The sequence below is a fragment of the Schistosoma haematobium genome, chromosome 1, assembly GCF_000699445.3.
Source record: "Schistosoma haematobium chromosome 1, whole genome shotgun sequence".
Taxonomy (NCBI): Eukaryota; Metazoa; Platyhelminthes; class Trematoda; order Strigeidida; family Schistosomatidae; genus Schistosoma; species Schistosoma haematobium.
This window is the reverse complement of record NC_067196.1, coordinates 79783907-79805842: the sequence shown is the minus strand read 5'-3', so window position 1 is coordinate 79805842 and position 21936 is coordinate 79783907. Positions and strand designations below refer to the sequence as shown.

At 33.5% G+C, this 21936-nt stretch overlaps 1 protein-coding gene across 1 annotated transcript in view; it reads right to left on the bottom strand.

The window, feature by feature from the left end:
* Positions 1–75: 75 nt before the first annotated feature.
* Positions 76–21936, bottom strand: part of MS3_00010228 (uncharacterized protein) — a gene marked incomplete at both ends in the record, with an annotated part of 50747 nt that continues 28886 nt past the window's right edge. The window contains 16 exons of the mRNA XM_051218589.1: positions 76–181; positions 1522–1589; positions 3306–3599; positions 4499–5020; positions 5314–5450; positions 5892–6030; positions 6510–6905; positions 7400–7451; positions 9001–9442; positions 10231–10446; positions 11645–12249; positions 14586–14971; positions 15098–15616; positions 16308–16981; positions 18209–18613; positions 19767–19929. Coding sequence (XP_051075255.1) covers positions 76–181; positions 1522–1589; positions 3306–3599; positions 4499–5020; positions 5314–5450; positions 5892–6030; positions 6510–6905; positions 7400–7451; positions 9001–9442; positions 10231–10446; positions 11645–12249; positions 14586–14971; positions 15098–15616; positions 16308–16981; positions 18209–18613; positions 19767–19929 — 5124 coding nt within the window. The remainder of the gene's footprint in view (positions 182–1521; positions 1590–3305; positions 3600–4498; positions 5021–5313; positions 5451–5891; positions 6031–6509; positions 6906–7399; positions 7452–9000; positions 9443–10230; positions 10447–11644; positions 12250–14585; positions 14972–15097; positions 15617–16307; positions 16982–18208; positions 18614–19766; positions 19930–21936) is intronic.

Genomic DNA, 21936 nt, shown 5'->3' with positions numbered 1-21936 from the left:
ATATATATATATATATATATATAGAACAGAAATTAAAAGTATCTTCTTTTCATATAGAGAGATATATAGAATAGATTAATTTAAATATTTTCTACAAGAATAACTGCCACAATTGCACGGTAATTTATCAGATTCTTTAGGAAAACGATAATCATATGTCAATTCTTCACCAGGATAAATTCTATAAATAAATAAATGAGTAGTATATGAAGGAAAATATGTATTAACAACAAAACAATTAAAATGTCATCAAGAGAAACTTTTAATTTATCGACCAAAATACACTAACAACAAACAAACACATGTTAGGTTGAAGCTAACACAAGTTCACTTGATTTGAGAACAAGAACAAAGACTCAGTGACCAAGACCAGTAAGCTAGTTATTTGATGCGTCCCAGCCCCGCTAACTAGAGGCAGAAGTTCAAGCCTGGAATGGGAAAGTATATTCTGCAAACAGCCAGAAACGATCGATAGCAACAAACACAATTCAAAACGTATATATACAGTGCAAAACCGTCCTTAGGGAGAGTTACCAAATAATAGCATACTACAAGACGCAACGGACCAATAGCACTTAAGATATTTCCCAGTGGGAAATACGGCATGAAGGTGACAAGAGCGCCTTTGGCGCGAAAACAAGGGAATCCAAATTTCCTAAATAAAATTACAAAATTAGGTCCTTTCTCAAGTCAGTTCTGGGGATCTAACGTCCCCAAAAACTCACTGTCAATAAACATGGTACAGTATTCTTTAAAAAAATTGTATATAATAGTGTAAATTACTTTAGACAGAAAAATAGACTGTCAGTTTCAGTTGTGTCAGTATAAGATATAGACTTTCTATACGACATTTTTCAGATATTTGTGACACCTTAAGTGATTAAATGAGGTTACTTTTAGACATACCTAATATACAGTTTTGGTCTTAATACAGCAATAATAAGTTTACCTATATTGGTTTACAATTTCGATTAAAACAAATAAAATCAGAAAAGTGTAATATCTGAGGACTGAAAACATAATAATAACATTAGTAATCGACAAAGTCACTGGATCTTTACTGTTCATATAAAGAAAAACATTTAATTGGAAATATTAGATGAAACGGATACAAGAATAAAGACCTAGACAATATTATTCATACAATTATTTTCTTATATTCTGGGTGAATTGTGTGAAGTAAACAAACTTTTAGCTAGCTGAGTTGTTTAGAAGGATTACTCTTCAAAATGAGGCAAGATATTATAAAAATGTTAAACACAAATAAAAATTTACTGGAGTCATAATAATCAGATGCCCAGCAATGACTAGCTTCGTAATGCATCTTTCAACGTTCTAATGTGAAGCTGTGATCTAGGCCGAGACAACAGATCATCAAATCAGCTGCCCATACACACTCTCCAGTTGTTATAACAGAAAACTTCTCGACCTCTAAGTCTTATCTCTAAAACATCTCCATATAAATTAATAATAAGAAAAATAAATTTTCTAAATAATAATGTATACATGCGTATTACTTACTTTCGTTGGGCCAATATAACAATATGCTTTTTATCATCGATCGACACAACTTTAGCATAACAATTAGGCTAAGTAAAAAGAAAGATGAAGAGCACTGAGATAGAAAAAAGACGGAAAAGGCACAATTCAATAATAAAAAATACCATAACAAAATCATCATTCGAATCAATAGTAAATACTATCTCGACTCCATGGGGATTGTTTAATAGTTTGTCTTGTCTATGTGTATTTAATATCGTTATTATGCACTTCATTATTCTTGTTCAGAATTTGTGTTGAGAGATTCAGGAAAATAAAAATAAATCACAACTTGAGTCGATATTTAGTGGCCCATTATCTGGCTCCATTTAGATCGTTTCTAATTGCTATCAATTAAGCCAGGCACTTAAAGTTCGTTTACCGAATGAGTGAAGTTCGAAATGTTAATCGTTTGTGTAGCTTTGCAGGTTACGTTTATTTCGAAGTCTGATTTACCACTTGAGTAGTGGTATGATGATATTATCGATTGAGTAAGCTACATTGAGTGCGTTCGTCGAAAGTATGGAGTGAGGACGGTTATTCATTTACGTAGTTTGATGCGTTAGGTTCATCATTGTTGTGACCCTAGATCTATTCGGCTTACTCGCCTTCACTGCACGTCATTTTGTTTTGCTTCGCTTTCCGATCAACGATTGTACGCAATATACGTATTCAAAAATCCATTATCGTATTTGACATACGATCAAATTGGAGTCAGATAATGGGACACTAAATATATACATATCCTATAATGAGTACTAAAATTATGATTCATAAATGAAGTCATTTTTGTGAACACAACTTTTCATTATAATGTATTAGGAAATCTTAATAATTTATAAAGTAATCTGAGGAAGAATTCCTATTTGTTATGGATAAGTTGTAAGTGAATAGTATATTGAAAATTGTTAGAAAGCTGACTAGAATAATATTTAAACATTATGGATTTGATAGCATACACCGACTAAGACCTTTTCATCAAATGTACATTTATTTCATGAAAACAAATACAATTCTATACAGACACTTTTAAAACGATGAACGAATTCAGTCAATTATAAGTAACACAGAACTAGTCATATATGTACACCGGTTCCATACTAGCGAACTGAGATGAAATGGTCAAGATAAATTGCAGAATAGTTAAATTAGTAACAGTAGTAATAGAAAATATGATTTGAGAGAAAAGATTGAATTCGCAGAATAAACAATTTCTAAACTTAGGATTTGGGTAGAAACAGAGAGTATATGCATCTTCGTCACTGTGATCGACTCTGAGTGGTATATCACACAATATTTTTAATCAATGGTGACATTAAGTGTGAATAAATTAAACTGGAAAAAAGGATCTTCGCGATAAGCACCACCCCAAAAACACCCGCATTTTACGTGTTGTAAAGCAAATAATTTTAACAACAATTATACTGACTTCATTATTTACTATAAAAATTCTTGTAATATTAAAGGATGGAGATCGTGAAACTGCGCGCAGACTACCATTATTATATATTGATCGGAAAAATCCTTGGTTGTGAGTTGGTTTTACAATTACCATTTTTTCCTTACACAAGAAAAAATAACATTTCATGTGATAGTTACCAAAACAGATAAACGCTAACTAGGTAAAGTTGCAAGAGTTGAAGAAGAAAAGGAAATTCTACAAGTATTGTGAAATAACTTGGAGATTTCTGATTTCCATTAGTAGTACTGTAGTTATTATCGTTCGATTAAAATATAAATATTTATAGATACAAAACTACACATACATCACATGCATGGTTGATAAATCGAGCAGCGTTTCCAGCATACGTAGCATCGATAACCCAATCTGGATCTATTCTGAACATGTAACAATCTACGCCAGTTGCTCTATATCTTAATTCGCGAGCATCACAAATAATACTTCGTATTAACTCTCCAGTATATTCAATGACCATTTCGTCTTCTCGAAATTCTCGTAAAGCGAATAAACCACGACCATGTATACGAGATGGATGTACAGATACACGATAAAATCGAGCCAATGGTCCTGATAACAATCGACTAAATTGTGTAGCAACCTTGAAGAGAAGAAGATCAATGCAGATAAATATAGTCAAGTGATATTATTATTGAGATCATAAACCGATCAATGTTATACCATTATCTCCACAACCCTATACTGATGATATTATTATCATTGTTAATTATATATACGGGAAGTACTAACAATCGAACGGTTAGTCAACATTTGTTAAAAGTGGTAGTTTTTAAAGCTACATGGAGTTGAATGAATTAAAAAAAGTATTTTTGAAATGGGATAAAGAGAGTTTAAGTTATCTAGTTTTTGTTATGACAAGCCAGCTCTTTTTTTTAAAGGTTAAGCTCGATAACACTTTTCTTATTCATATTTCTAAAATAACCCATGCTGTTATCTGAGTCGTTATCAATCCTTTTAGTTAGCTAACTTTATGTGCCAAGTTTATCGTATGTTACTATATAAAAATTATTTCTTTTCAATTTTTGACTTCTGTTCGTGACACAAGGCTATCCCGAAAGTCTCGTCTTCTTTATCTATTATTACAGTGCAAACTATTAACGCTGGATCGTTGTTATTTGTCGGAAGCATGGTCTTTTTAATCGACGAGTACTAAGAATTGGACAAATATGAGATTGGTTACTGTATAGTCAAATAAATTACAGTACTGTGAGAAGTCAGTTTCAATTTAAATAGCTGTGATGACATCTCAAACTATGAAACTATCAATTCTTTGAAAATTGTACTTAACTCTTGTACTGACGAGTACCAACTAACACGAAATTTAGGTCCGAGATACCTTACTGAATAACCTCAACCACCTAACATTTCACAGTCCTACAAAATACTAATATTATACCATCAGAAAAGGATAGAAAAATAAATAGAAAGTTATCAAGTTCCCTAAAACCCACTAGTGGAATAAGCTATTACTAAACTTACTGTTCCTACATCGTTCTCGTCTTCTTCTTCGTCCTCTTCTCCTTCTTCTTCTTCTTCATGATTCGATGATACGGAACAACTGTCTTCATCATCAGAATAATTTATTCCAAACACTTGATCAGTAGAATTGACAAAATCACTGTCATTTACTGATTTTGGTGGTGTAGACTGTAATGGTATGCCAGTTGCTCGTACAACAGCTTTTGCTATACATGATTTACGCAGACGTTGTGGAAGCTTAAGTTGTGTTGCAACTAAGAGAGCAGCTTGACGAGCAGCTTCTCTACAAGTGGCTTGTTCATTAGGAGACAAAAGTTTAGCCGGCTCATTTGTATTAGCTAAGGATGGGTCTTGATAAGGAAGTAAATTATCATCACCTGAGCTAACTAAAGGTCGTGGAGGAGGATTAGCTTTACAATGAAGAAATCCAAGAGGATCATGAGCATGGTTGCGTGGACGACGAGGCTTCGTCCATGGGGCAGCGCGAGCACAGCCTTCAGAACAGGGTACAGGAGGAGTGAACTGTGAAATAAAACAAACATTGAATCAATAGAAATAACGTGAATGTTTATATAACCATTTGAATAGACTAATCACAATCAAGTATTTTACAACTACTTGCAGTTTTGAAAAAACTATATAAAAAGAAAGTTAAGTATTATCAATGAAATGAAGTAACATTACTCGAAGTTAATTTGGGCATTAATCTGTTACTGTTTATTTCAATTATCATCACACAAAATCTCAATCATTCATTTATTTACAACCACAAATAAGTAAAATATTAAAATATGAAAAGAGATGTTGTTGTATACCTTTTGACGTAATCGATCGATCTTCTGCCAGTGATATCGAAATCTATAACGATAGCAATGAAGCGCTCCACGCATTTGTTCGATTAGAAATATTGTATAACGATGATTTAAACCGAATTGTGTCCATCCATCAATAGCTTTTTTTATTTAGAAGAAAAGAATACAATTATTAATACCAAAAAACCGACATCACAATAACGAGATCAGAAAAACATTTTTAAAAAGTAGAAATCATCTAACAGTTACAACTATAAAACTTAGTACAGATTTATGCAAATTAGTAATTAAACGTGCTTTTGTGTGATAGCTGGTAAACATATAACCGGCAGTCACGTGCACTAGTCTCTAAATCACCGTTTCATAGAGTACAATTAGCTACTATTATATTACTGCAGTCAAAATTACGTGTGAAAATATAATTTACTATAAAAAGCTACGATTAAGTATTCACCTCAAATAGTATTGTCTTAGCGCTCGTACAGGTTGTAAACCTGAAATTTTCCAACCAATTATATATATATATATATATATATATATATATATATATATATATATATATGATACGAAAGACAACATACCTGTACAAATCAATGGCTTTAAGCCTTGTTTTTCACGTAGAGCTGAAACACGCATTATCACAGCACGCCAAGCAGCCATTGGGCTATTAGCTGAACGTACCATGCCATCAATGGAAAAGGTAAGACGAAATGATCTTGCCTATTAAATAGAAAAGAAAATAACTATTGTATAAAGAAAACAAAGATAATGTATTAATCCTATCACTGTTATTTTTATACTGTGGAATGGATTAAACAATTTTATAAATATGCATATTGACAGTGAAAAGTTATAAAATCCATATAGCTTTAAGAATAATATAAAACTCAATGACCAAGTATTATACACTTATTTACCAGTCTATATAAGCTAAATCCAATATAATCAATGATGGATGATTAACAACTACCCGGTGAACCGAACCTTACTCTTTCAAAACAATGCGAATCTGTGATCTGGAAAAATATGTATTATTATATGTAGGCTAAAATAAAATAGATTTTAGAAAACTGTAAAGCGAAAAAACTTTGTAGTTAAGTTTAGCAATAAGTACGAATACAAGATAATCATTAGAAGTCTGTTATTTATTTGTTTCAGTGTTTAGAGTCTAGTTATTTAATCAAAATAAAAAGACTCACATGTTTCTCAACTTCATTCTGATAAAGGCGAGCATGATTAGCCTGTTTAGCCTTTGACACTAAATGAGCCAATTCCTGTTGTCTGATACGATCTTCAACCCAACGTCGTTTTCCTGAAGGTTTGGCAGACGAGGGATCAGAAGTAACACGAGCACTTTTATTTGCTTTTATTAATGGGTCATTTTTATTAAGGCGACTATTTGGCAGTTGTGATTGACTACGTCCAGAAGCTGCTGTTCTGTGAGAATATGATGAACTACCAGAGGACACAAGTGAAGATGAACGGGTTTTATACAAACGTTTATGAACAGAATCAGATCCATAGTCAGGATCATCGTCGTCACCAGTACCATCAAATTGAGGAAGTAGTTTATGTTCAGGTTGGGGTAATAAATTCTAGTGAGAAATGAAAAATAATAAAGAATTATATAAGTAAAAGTCTGGAAATAATTATGTATTTGTAGAAAATTTAGAAGTGTCTCTGATAATGCTGGTTTCATAGCACCTGATTCAAATTAACGCAAACGGTCCAAAATTCAGTGACAGCAACTATGGAAAAAGTCCCTTTCTGATCGATGGTGGCAAGAATTTTTCTAGAAAGGTTTGCATTTTTCATTAGTAAAGTTCTTCATTCCGCTGTCAGTGAATATGTTTAAAGAAGAACACATGTTCGCTTCGTACTCGACGTCCAAAGTCAATTAATGTAACATATGAATATGTGTTACCTTTAGTCAGTTAAAGTAATCATAAAGAATTTTTTTATTAAGGTATAATATGCATTATATATAACTCGGATAAATATATACTGAAAAGCATGGAAAAAGTGTAAAATCTAATTCACTTTCAAAGATAAACATAATACAACATAATAAATGGGGAAAATAGCTTACTGTTGAAACTACTCCTCGTTTATTCTGACTAACACTTGTAACATTGCCAATACTGAAATATAAAAAAGTGGACAACATTATCATCAATACGTTTGACCATTCGAGAACTCATTTGGCTTAATGATTGCTCTTAAATATTTAAAGAAATGGTAAATACTATTTTGAAAGTTATTTTATTTCATAATTGAAGTAAAAGCTACTAAAATCTCAGGATTGGATTACTGTCATTAAAACTGATAAATCCCTTAACTTAACGCTTGATTCGGTTTCCTAAGCTCTTTTAATAACCCCAGGCTAGATCTACACGGCAACTTGAACACGAGAGAATAGAGGGTGAAATATGGAAAGAACGCTTTACTCCAAGGTTAGTTTCTGCACAGAAAATCTAAGGTATTTATAGCATTTCAGATGACCTTGAGCTTCTGGAAAGTTCTGGAACCCTTCTAAACACAGTAACAGGATAGGTAATTATTCAATCAGAAATGTGACACATGACTCTTCAGTTTGTAGATGTTCCTGAGGAACTTCCTGTTATAACCCAGTGAAGATTAAGTTACAGATAACTTCCGAGGACTGTTAATAGACTAATATTCTATAAATATTCTTATTGTACAATTATCTAATAATTATCATGTTAAGTCTAATGGTGTCCTTGGACTTTAAATGGACATTTCCTATTGGCCAATATTTATTTCACTTGTCAAATATTGTACAAATGTTTTTTTTCTATTTTATGGTACGATGTGGTTTGCTTGATTAGTATATAAACCGAGTATGTCTGAAATAAACGATTCGATTCATATTACAGAAGCTGGTATCGTGTTCTGGACTCAAGTGGAAGGGCTAGGAGGACATAGGACCAATAAGGACGCTAAACTGCTCATAGCGGTTGAACGTCATTGGTTTGGCATAGTGCGAAGTTGTATAAGTCGTATTCTGACTGGTTGATAAGTCGCGTGATAGAAAAACCAGACATCAAGGACATAACACTTCCATTGGATGCTGGTTGGCTGAGATGTTTCCCAGAGTTTTCAGTGCCCCTTTGAGATTTTCTTGGAGTCTCCCAAACAAACAGTTTAATTTTAGTCATTTGAATAGATTTAAACATGAGGCGCATCGCAGGCCATATAGTTGGGTGTCCCTGAAAAATCGATCTTATGGATTACTACAATATAACATAGTTTTCAAGGGAGCACTGTTGTGAAGTTATAAAATTCTAAAATGTGAAAATATGGATAACAAATGCTAATTAGTCACACTTCTTCAAATTAAGCAGAATAAGATAAGTGAAGTACGGTACATATGTTGAGTTATCCTACTTCTCTAACAGCTGATGGTGTTCAGCTAGGAAATGTTAAGAATTGCAAATAAGTTTATCACCTTATCACTTATTACCGCCTATTAATTTCTGTGTTATATAGGGTATCAGATATTGATGTTCCCATCAGTGACAAGGCAATATAGATTCATTCTAAATTGATCTTTGTTATCAATTTTTAACACTAAATCATTCTAACTAGTTATTTAATTTCTAACAATACTATATGTAAACATGATCGAAAATAAATTATTTATTGTTAAAAATAAAATATAAAACTCACTTTTGAAATAAACCATCTAATTGTGTTGCTAATTGTGTATCTTTTGTCGGTGTTGTCAATATTCCACTCTTTTGATTTAAATGAACATTTTGAATACGTATAACAGTAGATCCGATAGATTTATTATAAGGCAATGTTGATGATTTATTATTATTTGTATTAACTGTGATGGGGTTGACAGTGGTGCCGATATGATGTGTAATTATATCACCATTATACTGATTTACAGGGATTATTGCAGGAGATAAAGACAAATTATTATTAATGTTATTATTACTATTAACAGATATAATATTTGGCTGAATTTGATTAGGTAAAATAAATGTTTTTCCATTATATGCATTCATCAAATGAGATTTGTAATGTTGTTGTGTTTGTTGTTTATTAGAAGAAATTATATTGGTATAATTACTTTTATTAAACTGTGTACTATTAACAGAAACTGTTATACATAAAACGGAAGAAAAAAAAGAAAAAATGAAGTACAAATCATTTGATATTCAACAACACTAAATAGTAAACTGTAATAGATCTGTAACACATGCTTGTTGGTGTCACTAATAACAACAAGAGTGACTATACACTCAGAGACACAGTAATTCATTTAGAACAAAACTAGGACATCAGAACTATTTTTCGAACCAGATCATTTAACAAATTATCCATGGAAGTGCTAACTATCGCATTTCCCTAGTAAGGGTATCTGCATAAGTGAAAAGCAAAAACGCATGTCTACTGTTTAAACCCTGGTTGGAGATATATAAGTTTCATCTGAAGGAGACAGGAAACTCTCTAATTTCAGACCATTTAGGAATATTGGTTTCAGGAGCCTAGAACAATAAGGGACTCAGGAATCTGCTGTAGCAACTACTTATATCGGATTTAAGCGCTTGAGTTATATTACACCCGTCGCACAAGACTAACGTTTTTATGTTAACCACAAAGGGTGGATGAAGCTATTGAATAGTGTGGTAAACGTAAAATTTGGCAATAAGTTTGCTCGTGGAAGAAATGACGAAGAAACCCTCAATCGAGTATTCCAAAGTAATCGCCTGATCTTCAACTAATAGTTTAACAAGCAACTAGGTATTCAAAAGTCAAATGAATTAGAGAATGTTACACAATAAATTATTTTACAACCGCTGATTCATTTTCATGAATATCCAATCTAATATCCTCATATACATGAGAAACAACATTCAAAATAAATTTAACAAACAAAAAGTTTACCTATAGAAGGATTAACCCCAATTTTGTAATTTAATTCTGTAGGTACAATATTATTTATACTATCGGGCGTAGTAGTTAGATTAGTGGCATTGACGTTCATTGGTATCTGAGGTGTAATATGAACTGGGAATAAATGTTTTTGAGGTGTTGCTAACAGCTGACGTTGTAGTAAAATCTGCTGATTCTGTTGCAAATTCGATGAAGGACAAAGTGATACTGTAATAAATCAACGAAATTACGATATTACAATGACATAATGCTTGGTGCGAAGCATAAAAAGATTGTTTAAATAAATAAATAAAAGTCAAGAATACACGCATAAAATTATGCAACAGATAAACATCAATAAAAATGCTTTCATATAATAACACTTAATGAATAGTATGCACAAAACCGAAATATCGAAGCAGTTATGTCAATTTCAATTGATGATATAATACCAGTATACCATCCAGTATATTGATAAGTTGTATTCACACTGTCGTTATTATTCTACATTTGAGAAATATAATAACGATTTTATAAATCTAGAAGCATTGTAATAAAATGATAGAATTTACAACAATTATATACCAACTTAAATGAAATAAAAATAACAAATGCATTAAAACTACATTGGGAAATTCAGTGAATTTTGTCTTTCCTATTTACGCAATTTATTTTCATCAGGTACAAATTATTGTATATGGTTACGAGTGTAAGCGCTAGTAATACCGCCTAGTTTTCAAAATCAAAATAAGTAGGATGCGGTTTGAAATGGTGACTAAGTGGATGAAATTAGAACGGCTTAACTACTGCCCCCCCCCCCGATCTATCGACAGTAAAGAACTTATAACGAGTATTCTAACACAATAATTTATTTCATAAGAAATTCTTTTGCATACACACACACACACACATAATACTTGTATTCACAGGCATTAGAATGAGGATTTATTTGAATTAACTAATTTAAAATTATGATTTGTGCAGAACAATAAGTTAAGTGTAAACAATGACATAAAAAATTTGGTCCGATAGCAGTTTATCACACAGCACGTCATATTATAGGACAAGTACTCTATTCTTGCATCATATTTAACAGTGAGTATTACCAACTTGTGACTTCAACCTTCTAGAAGTGTAGATAGATAGATGACCAGTATAATAAGCACACGAAAGTTATCACATAAGACCTCAAGTTTTATAGTTGTAACGACTTCAGTCAATAGGACAGAGTTCAAATATGCAATATGTCTATATAGTTATAAACCTATATCGGTGAGTGATGTGTATTTTAGTGATGTCAACGACCCCTCTCCCCAAAATACCAAAGTAACTAATAACAACCAACACAGAACCATTTCCATTAAATCTAAAATATTACATATGATGTTGTGGTGAAAAAAACAGTTAGTTATAAAACAGATCTTACCAGTGTTTAGTATTTTCAATGACGAATTTTGACTGGTTAAAGCAGATGATTGAATAATCTGTCCTTGATTTATCGGGTTGTTAACTGTGTGTGCCATAAGCTGAAAACTACTAACTGGTAAAGTTGAATAAGATGCGACACTAACTAGGTGACCACTAATAGGATGACTCATCAAAAGAGGAGGTTCATACCCAGTTTGAGGAGTAACAATAGATGAGGCATTAGTTAGAATAGCTGTTAACGTTTTAGAAGCATCTTGAACTGGAGATAATGTATTATCAATAGTTTTGACATTATTGTTAATACTACTGTTAATAATATTAACAGATCTGTTGTTCAGAGGAGTTAGCAGTCTGATACGATTATCAACATTGACTAGACGAGGATTTTTATAAACTGGAGTTGAATTACTAGGATTGACAACAGGCAATTTAGATAAAATAAAAGATTTATTAGAACTGACATTCGTGTTGGAAGATGGACGTGAAGTAGGACAAGTTTCCATGTAACCGGAAGTTGTATGTACTGTTTGACTCTGCTTTACTTGAAGAGTATATGGTATACGAGAATCCAACTTTGACCAACTCCAATAAATGCGCCTTGCACTAAAATAATAATAATAATGATAATAAAGATGAACACGTCATGTTTGATAATCCTAAGACAATAATCATAATATGGGGTATTAGATTCATGTAACAGTCAGCATGATCAATTCACGTTAATTGCTCGAAAATGAGCAAAATTTTAGAATCCAAACTTCAGTAGAAGAATAAAATTCTACCCTAAACATAAAATAATGGTATATAGTGCTAAATACAAAATAGGTGTCCGAGGAACATCATCAAACAATACAACTGAATCCTACGTATGTCTGAATAAGCTGACAACTATAAAGTGAGAACACCTTTCTATGCAGAGTGTATCTGATTGATAATCGATAGCTTTGATAACAAGTGAAAAGCATCTCTCTCTTTTTCTTTTATCTAAAAATACAACGTATGAAAAATTCCTATACTGTGATTTAGAACACTATAGTCAATTTAAAAGCAAATCTCTACTCTCCTTTCATATTATACGTCTACTCTTATTTAAAATCGGCAAATGAATCATTTACGAAATAAACCCAGAAAAAGTATCTCCATTATACAAGTTTGAAAAACCTTCCTAAACATGTTTGTTAGACTTGAATGGTGTTAAAAGTATAAGGGTGGTTATCACTCCCCGGTTGCCCACATTATGGAAGGGTTCTTCTAGAGGCACCTGAAAAGGAAATTAGGTTAGAGGTGGTCTTAGTGACCTGACAGCGTAACTGCAGTGCCCAAGTGACAACTGGTTGAGGTCGGTCACACACGACATTTCTGTGAGTAGTTTTCACGTTAGCTGGAGACGGAAGTCCGTGGGATAAGGTGAGGTGTTCATTTTCAGGGTCGACCCTTTCTAACCCCACCCCTCCTTGTGGGAAGGCAGTATCACTGTTATGCTGGCTGTCTGAAGGAAACACCTTACTGACGTCACACTTCTTTAAAGTCATCAGTACGACTTCACTCTAGGACCTTGGATTTACTGCCTTTAATCTTACCGTTCTTCAACCGACCTGTCTGGTATAGTAGGATCTTGAGGAACGATTGTTCCAGCCAGTATAGCTCGATTGGTTGATTACGATAGGTAAACCTGACCACCACGTCAAGGTAACAGCAACGGTTGACTTAGAATACGCAGATGACAGTCCTGTTTGGTACAGACGATGATAATATATAGAGTCTTCTGGTAGCACTGAGCAACAATGACAGGATGTTTGGGATGCGTTTCTCCACCCCCTCTAAATACAAGTTGTTGCTCCAGGACTGGTCTGCGTCAACACATGAACTAAGCATAGGGAGTGAAATAGTCGAACACGCCGACGACGTCACTTATCTTGGAAGTCTAGTCTGACGAAATCTCTGCATGGATTCGAAAAGCTCGTTCGGCTTTTGCCAACTTACGTCACCACCTATGACGAAGGCGAGATATCCGTCTATCAATTAAGGGACGAGTATACTGCGCGGCAGTTCGTTCTATCCTACTTTACGGCAGCGAAACATGGCCATTAAGAGTAGAAGATACTCGTAAGCTACTAGTATTTGACCACAGATGTCTTAGAAATATTGCTCGCATCTGCTGAGATCAAGGGATAAGTAATAGTGAGGTTGGACGAATGATAATAGGGAACGATGGCAAATCAGTTGAGTTTGTGAATCTACATCGACTGAGATGATTGGGCCACGACGTATTACGCATGTCCAACCACCGACTATCACGATACTCAATTCTGACTAGTGTTGGATACGGATCTAAGAAAGTTAGACTCGGCCAAAACAAAACATGGAATCAGTTCATAAAGTAACTAACTTCTTGTCTGAGCCATATTGGTAGATGCAGACTACTTGATTGGGGTCCACGCAACTATCGTAACCAATGGTTGGAGACTCTGATTGACATAGCTCAGAATCGACCACAATGGTGTAGGTGTATGTACTCTCTGTCTTCCCCTAAACCATGAGATTACTTTATACTTTACTTTCTACAAACTAAGTCTTTCTCCCTGTACCATATCCTTATATGCAATCCCTTTTTACTACCGTTAAAGTAACTAGTTCTATGAATTTGGTGTTCATCTTGTTGTGCTAATGAGGTATAGGAACTTGGACCGATGCATGTGTGCCTGGTCCTACATTGTAGCTGACTGACCGTTTGTTACAGAATGTTCTATATGTGTTTGAAACAATGTAACGATGTAATCCTCACTAGGTCGAATAAAAGTAAACAGAATTCAATACAATATACAGTTAGAGGATAGAATATTCTATAAAGGACATAATACCTATTAATATCGGTCAAACACTAATGTAACAAGCAAATCTAAGCAATCTTTATACAACGGTAATTTTTAGCAACTTACCGGTAATTTATAGGGCATAAGTAATTGCTCCTAGTAACTGTATTACGTTCGTCAAAAGAACCTGGAATCCATTTAGCCATGGCTAAAGAGTCTGAAGCTTCACGAACATCTCCCAACCTATCAACACGTAAAGATCCTATGGTAATAACAAGATTTTTTGCAGAAATCCCGTTATTGTGAAGAAAAGAGATTGAATTTGGTGAAACTGCAAGTGTAGATACAGCTTCTTTTGCAGCTCTCATTAATTCCGACTGTTCATTATCACTCATTAGGAGATTATTTGAAATAAGATTTCCATTTATTGATTGAGGATACACTGATGCTGCAAAACAATCGGATGGGACAAACACTCGACGACAAACAAGCAAATCTCCTAAACCAATTGGCTGAATAAAAGAAAAATAATATGGAATTTTAAGGGCGACTTGTAAATTGGAATCTCGAAAGTAGTAATATATATATATATATATATATATATATATATATATATATATATATATATATATGCATACCTCTAAATCGTCAGCAATAGCTTCTTCCATTGATGCAAATGAAGGATGATCTGCAAAATCAGCCGGATTAAATGATCCAGCTGAAAAATCTTCATCAGATGAATGGTCCCATGATTCAGGATAACCGAATTTTCTGTTATGGTTTCCTTTGGATGACTTTCTTAATGAATGTAAAGCTTCCGCAAGACGTTGGTTCATAACTGTATGATGACAGACTGGAGAACAAAACCAAGAACGATCAGCAGTAAAAACACATTGTGGTAATGGAGGGCAACGCCTTAGAGCACAAGAGAAATGCACGGCACCAACACAGTCCAAATCACAATTGTTAGGTGAGACTAATAAAGCTAGAGGACAAACCTCAGTCTTCATATTAGAACAATAAAGAGTTGCACCATATTTGCCACAATCAGCACATTTGCTGGAACGACCTCGTCGAATAGCGTCTGACAAACCAATTAGCTCACCAGAATCCTCTTCATAAACATCATTACACCATAACGCACAATTTATGTGCACCTAATTATCACAAAGAATAAACCAACATTTAAAAAAGACGACCAATTTATAGAATACGATCATCTGAACTGTTTTATACATAGATCGATAATGATTCGTACTTGTGAAACAATCGCCGCCGGTATGTTACCTGATAGATGATAGTGGATACGAACCTTAACAATTAATCGGTATTCGAATATTGTGAATAATTGTCCAATGTCTTCACTTAATCACCTGGATTTTTGCATTCAAACAGATGACGTAAAACCTGTAAGATAAGCTCATTTAGTCAGCTTGTAATTTACGTCTGTGTGGTATGCACTTTGTATCATGTATCTTTGGAAGTATGTCCAATTGACAGTAACTGGTATCTGAACTCAGCTTTCTTTATGAACCATGGAAAAAATCAGTAAATTTACGCATTGATGCTGGTGTTCCAAATGTTGGTTATGTAGCACAAGAGAATAAATGTAGTGCAATAATGATTATAGATATGTATAAAATCTAAGTCAACTTTAGCATACTCATGGCGTAGTTCTGAACAATATATCTCATCAGTACAACAGTAAGTTGGAGCTTCGAATTAAAACTGGTAGCGATCTTATTGTAGTCTTCCTCCAAGTCCTTAGGTAATAACATGACATGGTTATGTCAATTAGTAGTAGCCAATATTAACAGTCGTCAATTAAATAATTCAACAATAACTTACCCAAGTGTCTGATCCTGTGTATAACAAGCGCCCCTCGATATTATCATCTCCATGATAACCACATAATAAACAACGTCTTGGATCTTCATCTTCTAGATCATCAGTCAAATGCTTACGTAAGGCATCAGCGGCAACCTTTTTATTCAACTCCTCTTCTTCATCAAGGTCAACTAAACGGAATGATGGAATGTGACCAGATAAAACAATCGGTTTTCTTATCTCCTCTTCATTCCAAAATTTGTCCAATGCGAAATAAAAGCGTTCAGAATCAAAGGTTGTTAATTCTGTAGATGATTTATTTTCACCGTTATCACCATCTTTGACAGGTGATAATGATTCCACTGGGATATCAGAATCTTGCTGATTAGATTCTTGATTTACTACTGTATTAGTGTTTAATTCATTATCATCTTTAATCACCTCATGATTAGATAATTCTAGATTGTTATTCATAATAGTGGTAGTGGTTAGTGAATTCAACTGAATTAATTCAGAATTATTAATACAGTTTGGTATTTCAGCTACACTATCTGAAGAATTACAAATAGAGGATATGGTCGGTTTACATTTACTATTTACGTTATTTTCGAAGAGTTGAGAAGATGGGACTGATAATTCATGTAGACGTTTCCTGTACAACTTGATTAAATGATTTTGAAATTTCTTGACAACCACTAAAATGAAATGATAGACGAAAGAAGATAAAAGAAACTTAAAATTCACCATTTGTAAGGCACTAAGTATACATACAATTGGAATACAAGTACAGAAAATAGTCTTCAATCAACGAACTTGTATGAAAACCGATACGGTATGAACGATGGCCTAAAGATGGCAAAGACAAACATCTATATGGATATTATTTAATCTGGGGATTCATAGGGATGTGAGAAAATCTATAACATGCTTTAGGATTTTTATGTTCATTCTCTACTGTCATCTTTATTTGCACTCTTCAAATATCATTTCCCTTATGCTTAAACAGTCTTTTATAAATGTTTATTGACGGAATGTAGATTGAGAGGTGACTAATTAGTATTATCAGTAGTTAACGTAAGGAGTCATTGATTGTGGATATGTAGTTGTTTTCCTATTGAAATGATATGAGTATAATAAGTAGATGAGTAAGAAATACTTTTATTAAACTAATGCGAACTGTATTTAATATGTTATGATTAAAATAATGTGTGCGAATCGATATTAAATAGCTACGTAGAACATTGTTGATAGACAGAGATCCTTGTTTAGGTAAATAAACCATGACTATACTATCTTGTATTTAAGTGAAAGCTTAAAGTGACTCCTTAAAGTTGTCTCACTACTAGTGAATTAACTGCTAAATGTATTTTCCTTGGTGTAGATGTGACATGTATCAATAGTAAATGCTCATCACTTCGTAATCACGTCAATTTTTTTTATCGTGTTTGTGCTTTTTTGCATATTACCTATTACAGACAGTTATGTTTAAAAGATTGATAAATATTACATTGTTGAATCCGAAATTGGTTCCATATTCTAAAATGATATCAACTTTGATTATCTATTTTGTTCGCATCTTATGTTTTACAGTATTGAGATCTCTGTGATAAATGTTTAATCAATAAGATTTGTGAGTCATATCTCAAATAATATATCCCGACTTCCAACCTGATCATATTTGTAAACTGATGTGAATTCTGTAATTATATTCAGAATACTTATTATTATTATTACTATACAACACCGGTTGATTAATAGGTATACTTATTCTGTTGAAAATAAGAGTTCAGTTCCATGAACAATTTATCAATTCGCTAAATTCAGAAAGACTAATCTACTACACAATCCTGCTAATATAAATCTATTTTTATGATTAGTTTAATATGAGCGAAAACAATTTTTAAAAAAAACAGAAGACTAACATTCTTCTTCAATTGAAGACCAATGTTCAACCCATCGATCATCACGGGCACTTTGTTTCATTTGTTCAAGCATTTCCATTTCATGTGGACGTTGACAACGAGAACGTTTGCATGAAAGTAAGAAATGTTTAGTAAATTGTAAAGGATCTATTTCTGGTGATTCATACAATTGGTATTTTGGATGATACTCTTTCAGGTGTTCAAGCACGTGTAAATAACATGTTGAAACAGAATTTACATTATTAACTGTTTCACCAGATGAAGGATTTCGAATACGTGAATAGTTTTCATTTAAACGAGCAATAACTGGGCACACTAATTCATGAAGTTCAATTAAAGAACGTTCTTGAAAATGTTTAGCAACATCGCTAAATTTCCCATTAGATTGGCGTAGAATATCACGAACTAGAAAGAAATGCATAAGTAATCGATCCTCATTAGTTCGCTTTAAATAATGTTTTGATATCATTTATAAAAAAAGTAAATAAATGAATATATGTTAATGCCTTAAAATATACTTCAGGTATTATTTATGTGGAGGAATAACAAAAAAATTATCAAATTTAGATTACCTCTGATGTCTTATTGTATCAAAACATGACTGATCTACCAATCACAAGTTCACTTACGTCATGTTTAGTGTCGTACTGTTTACAAGAACTAGCGATACAATTTGGTAGCTCAAACAGACAATGGAGAGGAATTTGAAATTGAGATCGACTGATGGAGAATCGAATGTTTTAATTACTAAGCTACACCTTAATAGCGACTTCCTTAAACATAAAGGGACACTAACTTAGCCACGAGTATAATATTTATTTGAACACTTTAAAGAACTATATTAATAGAATTATTTTATTAATAATCCTAGCAACAAGAATGATTTAAATCTTAATATACGCTACCACTAATCCAGCCCCAGTTTTCTATACCAATATTCATAAACTAGTTGATGTATCTCCAGACTGAACAAAAGTTATCATAATTACATACTTAAACTTTTTTTGATGCCCTATCGTATCGTGTTCCTAATTACAGCTCCTCTCTCCTCTTCCATTCTGCTATATTATCGTTATTTGTCTTTGTGTGGTGAACTTCTCAGTGCTTAGTAGTATGAAGTTTTTTTTGTGCCATGAGGAAGCAAATTAATAGAAGTTTCACAAGATAAGTACAACAATTATCGAACCCAAACAAACCACCCAATGCAAAAGATTGAACTGACCTTTTCAAACAGCTTTTAAATAACACTAACGCTTCGCATAGATTACATAAGTAGAAAGATAAATTTATTATCATTATTAGTATAGGCATGGTTTAATAGATGAATATAAGTTAAAAAGTCAAGTGAATATCAAAAACGCCCCATAGTCATATATAGTGTTACAGTGAATTAAAGCTGACAATTTATGAAAAGAATTAATGTCCTCACATAGATTTGTTTGTATACTTGGAAAAGAAACACTTTCAAGTGAATTATACTGACTAGATAGAACTATTCCCACATCATCTTCAAAAATATTGCTAACAAAAAACACCAAAGAAGAAACTATTAACCTACCATCACTAGCCATTTCATTTATATTAAGCCATGGAAAAAGAGTGTCTGTCATTGTAGAAAGCCAACGAAGAAGTCTCCTTAATCCGATAGCTGCCGGTGAACTGACTGGATGAGCGGACAGACGATGGAGAATTCTCGTAAGTAAGCGATAAAGTATTGAGCGCTGTACGAATTTAAAGCAATAACATAAACCGGGCATAAGAAGACAAAGTATGTTAATATGCACAATTAATATTAATGTGACTAATGAAAACGGTAGATCAGCCCAACATTTCATTTATAATCACTAACATAAAACACAACAAACGGTCAATTACTTTATGAAATAAAGTCAGTCGGATACAATGTAGGACCAGGCACACATGCATCGGTCCAAGTTCCTATACCTCATTAGCACAACAAGATGAACACCAAATTCATAGAACTAGTTACTTTAACGGTAGTAAAAAGGGATTGCATATAAGGATATGGTACAGGGAGAAAGACTTAGTTTGTAGAAAGTAAAGTATAAAGTAATCTCATGGTTTAGGGGAAGACAGAGAGTGCATACTCCTACACCATTGTGGTCGATTCTGAGCTATGTCAATCAGAGTCTCCAACCATTGGTTACGATAGTTGCGTGGACCCCAATCAAGTAGTCTGCATCTACCAATATGGCTCAGACAAGAAGTTAGTTACTTTATGAACTGATTCCATGTTTTGTTTTGGCCGAGTCTAACTTTCTTAGATCCGTATCCAACACTAGTCAGAATTGAGTATCGTGATAGTCGGTGGTTGGACATGCGTAATACGTCGTGGCCCAATCATCTCAGTCGATGTAGATTCACAACCTCATCAACTGATTTACCGTCGTTCCCTATTACCCTACGTCTAACATCATCAACTCAACATCAATTGCGCGAGATTCTAAGGTCTTAGTCATGGAGGCCTGTTGGTCGATTTGACATAGAGTACTTACATCGAAGGCTCCAATCAGTAGTTTAGAGCGAGGCTTCAGTATAATTAGAACAGCATTTCGCGCACTAAACTCGTCGGACATAGGTAAGCTTGAAGAGAAAGTCAAAAGAAGAAGTTTAGAGTTGATAGTCGAGGTAAGAGAAATAAGAGTAGAGTTGATTATGAATACAGCTATTTTCAGTACTGTTAGAAGTATGAGGGTGGTCATAACTTCCCGGTTCTTCTAGAGGTACCTGAAAAGGAAATTAGATTAGAGGTGGTCTTAGTGACCTGACAGCGTAACTGCAGTGCCCAAGTAACAACTGGTTGAGGCCGGTCACACACATTTCTTTGAATAGTTTTCGTGTTAGCTCCGTACTTGTTGTAACCTTACAGTCGGAGACCGATATCCGTGGGATAAGGTGAGGTGTTCATTTTCAGGGTCGACCCTTTCTAACCCCACCCCTCCTTGTGGGAAGGCAGTATCACTGTTATGCTGGCTGTCTGAAGGAAACACCTTACTGACGTCACATTTCTTTAAAGTCATCAGTATGACTTCACTGTAGGACCTTGGGTTTACTGCCTCTAGTCTTACCGTTCTTCAACCGACCTGTCTGGCATAGTAGGATCTTGAGGAACGATTGTTCCAATCAGTATAGCTCGATTGGTTCATTACGATAGGTAAGCCTGACCACCACGTCAAGGTAACAGCAACGATAGGTATATGAAAAAAAGACACATTATTAGATCTCATTTTACAGTTCATAATTTATTTATCAATCTTCTGATCATTCCTACACAAGTTTTCGTAAAGATCATAGATCTAAAGTACTTTAACATGATCTCTTTTTGAAGCATAGATTTCATTCAATATGAAATTTGTCGACTAAGCATAAGAACAAGATACCATAACAACTCTATTGGAAATTTACGGTGCTAGCAGGAATTAAATTTCAATGAATCAACACTTAATACATATTAGAAGGTAAATTTTGAGTTTTCCATAGTACTCCCCTTTTAGAAAGAATAGGATAATTAAAAGTCTTTTATAAAAAGGTTATCAAATTATCGGTTCCTGAAATTCGTATACTTTCAATGTACAGAGTCCCATGCAATAACGTTATGTTTTCAAGTAAAGACGACAAATATTTTCCTTTAAGTAATCATAAAATATGTAATATGTTGTGCATATTAAAGTGTATATCAAATGTAACACTTAAAGGATCATTTTTAT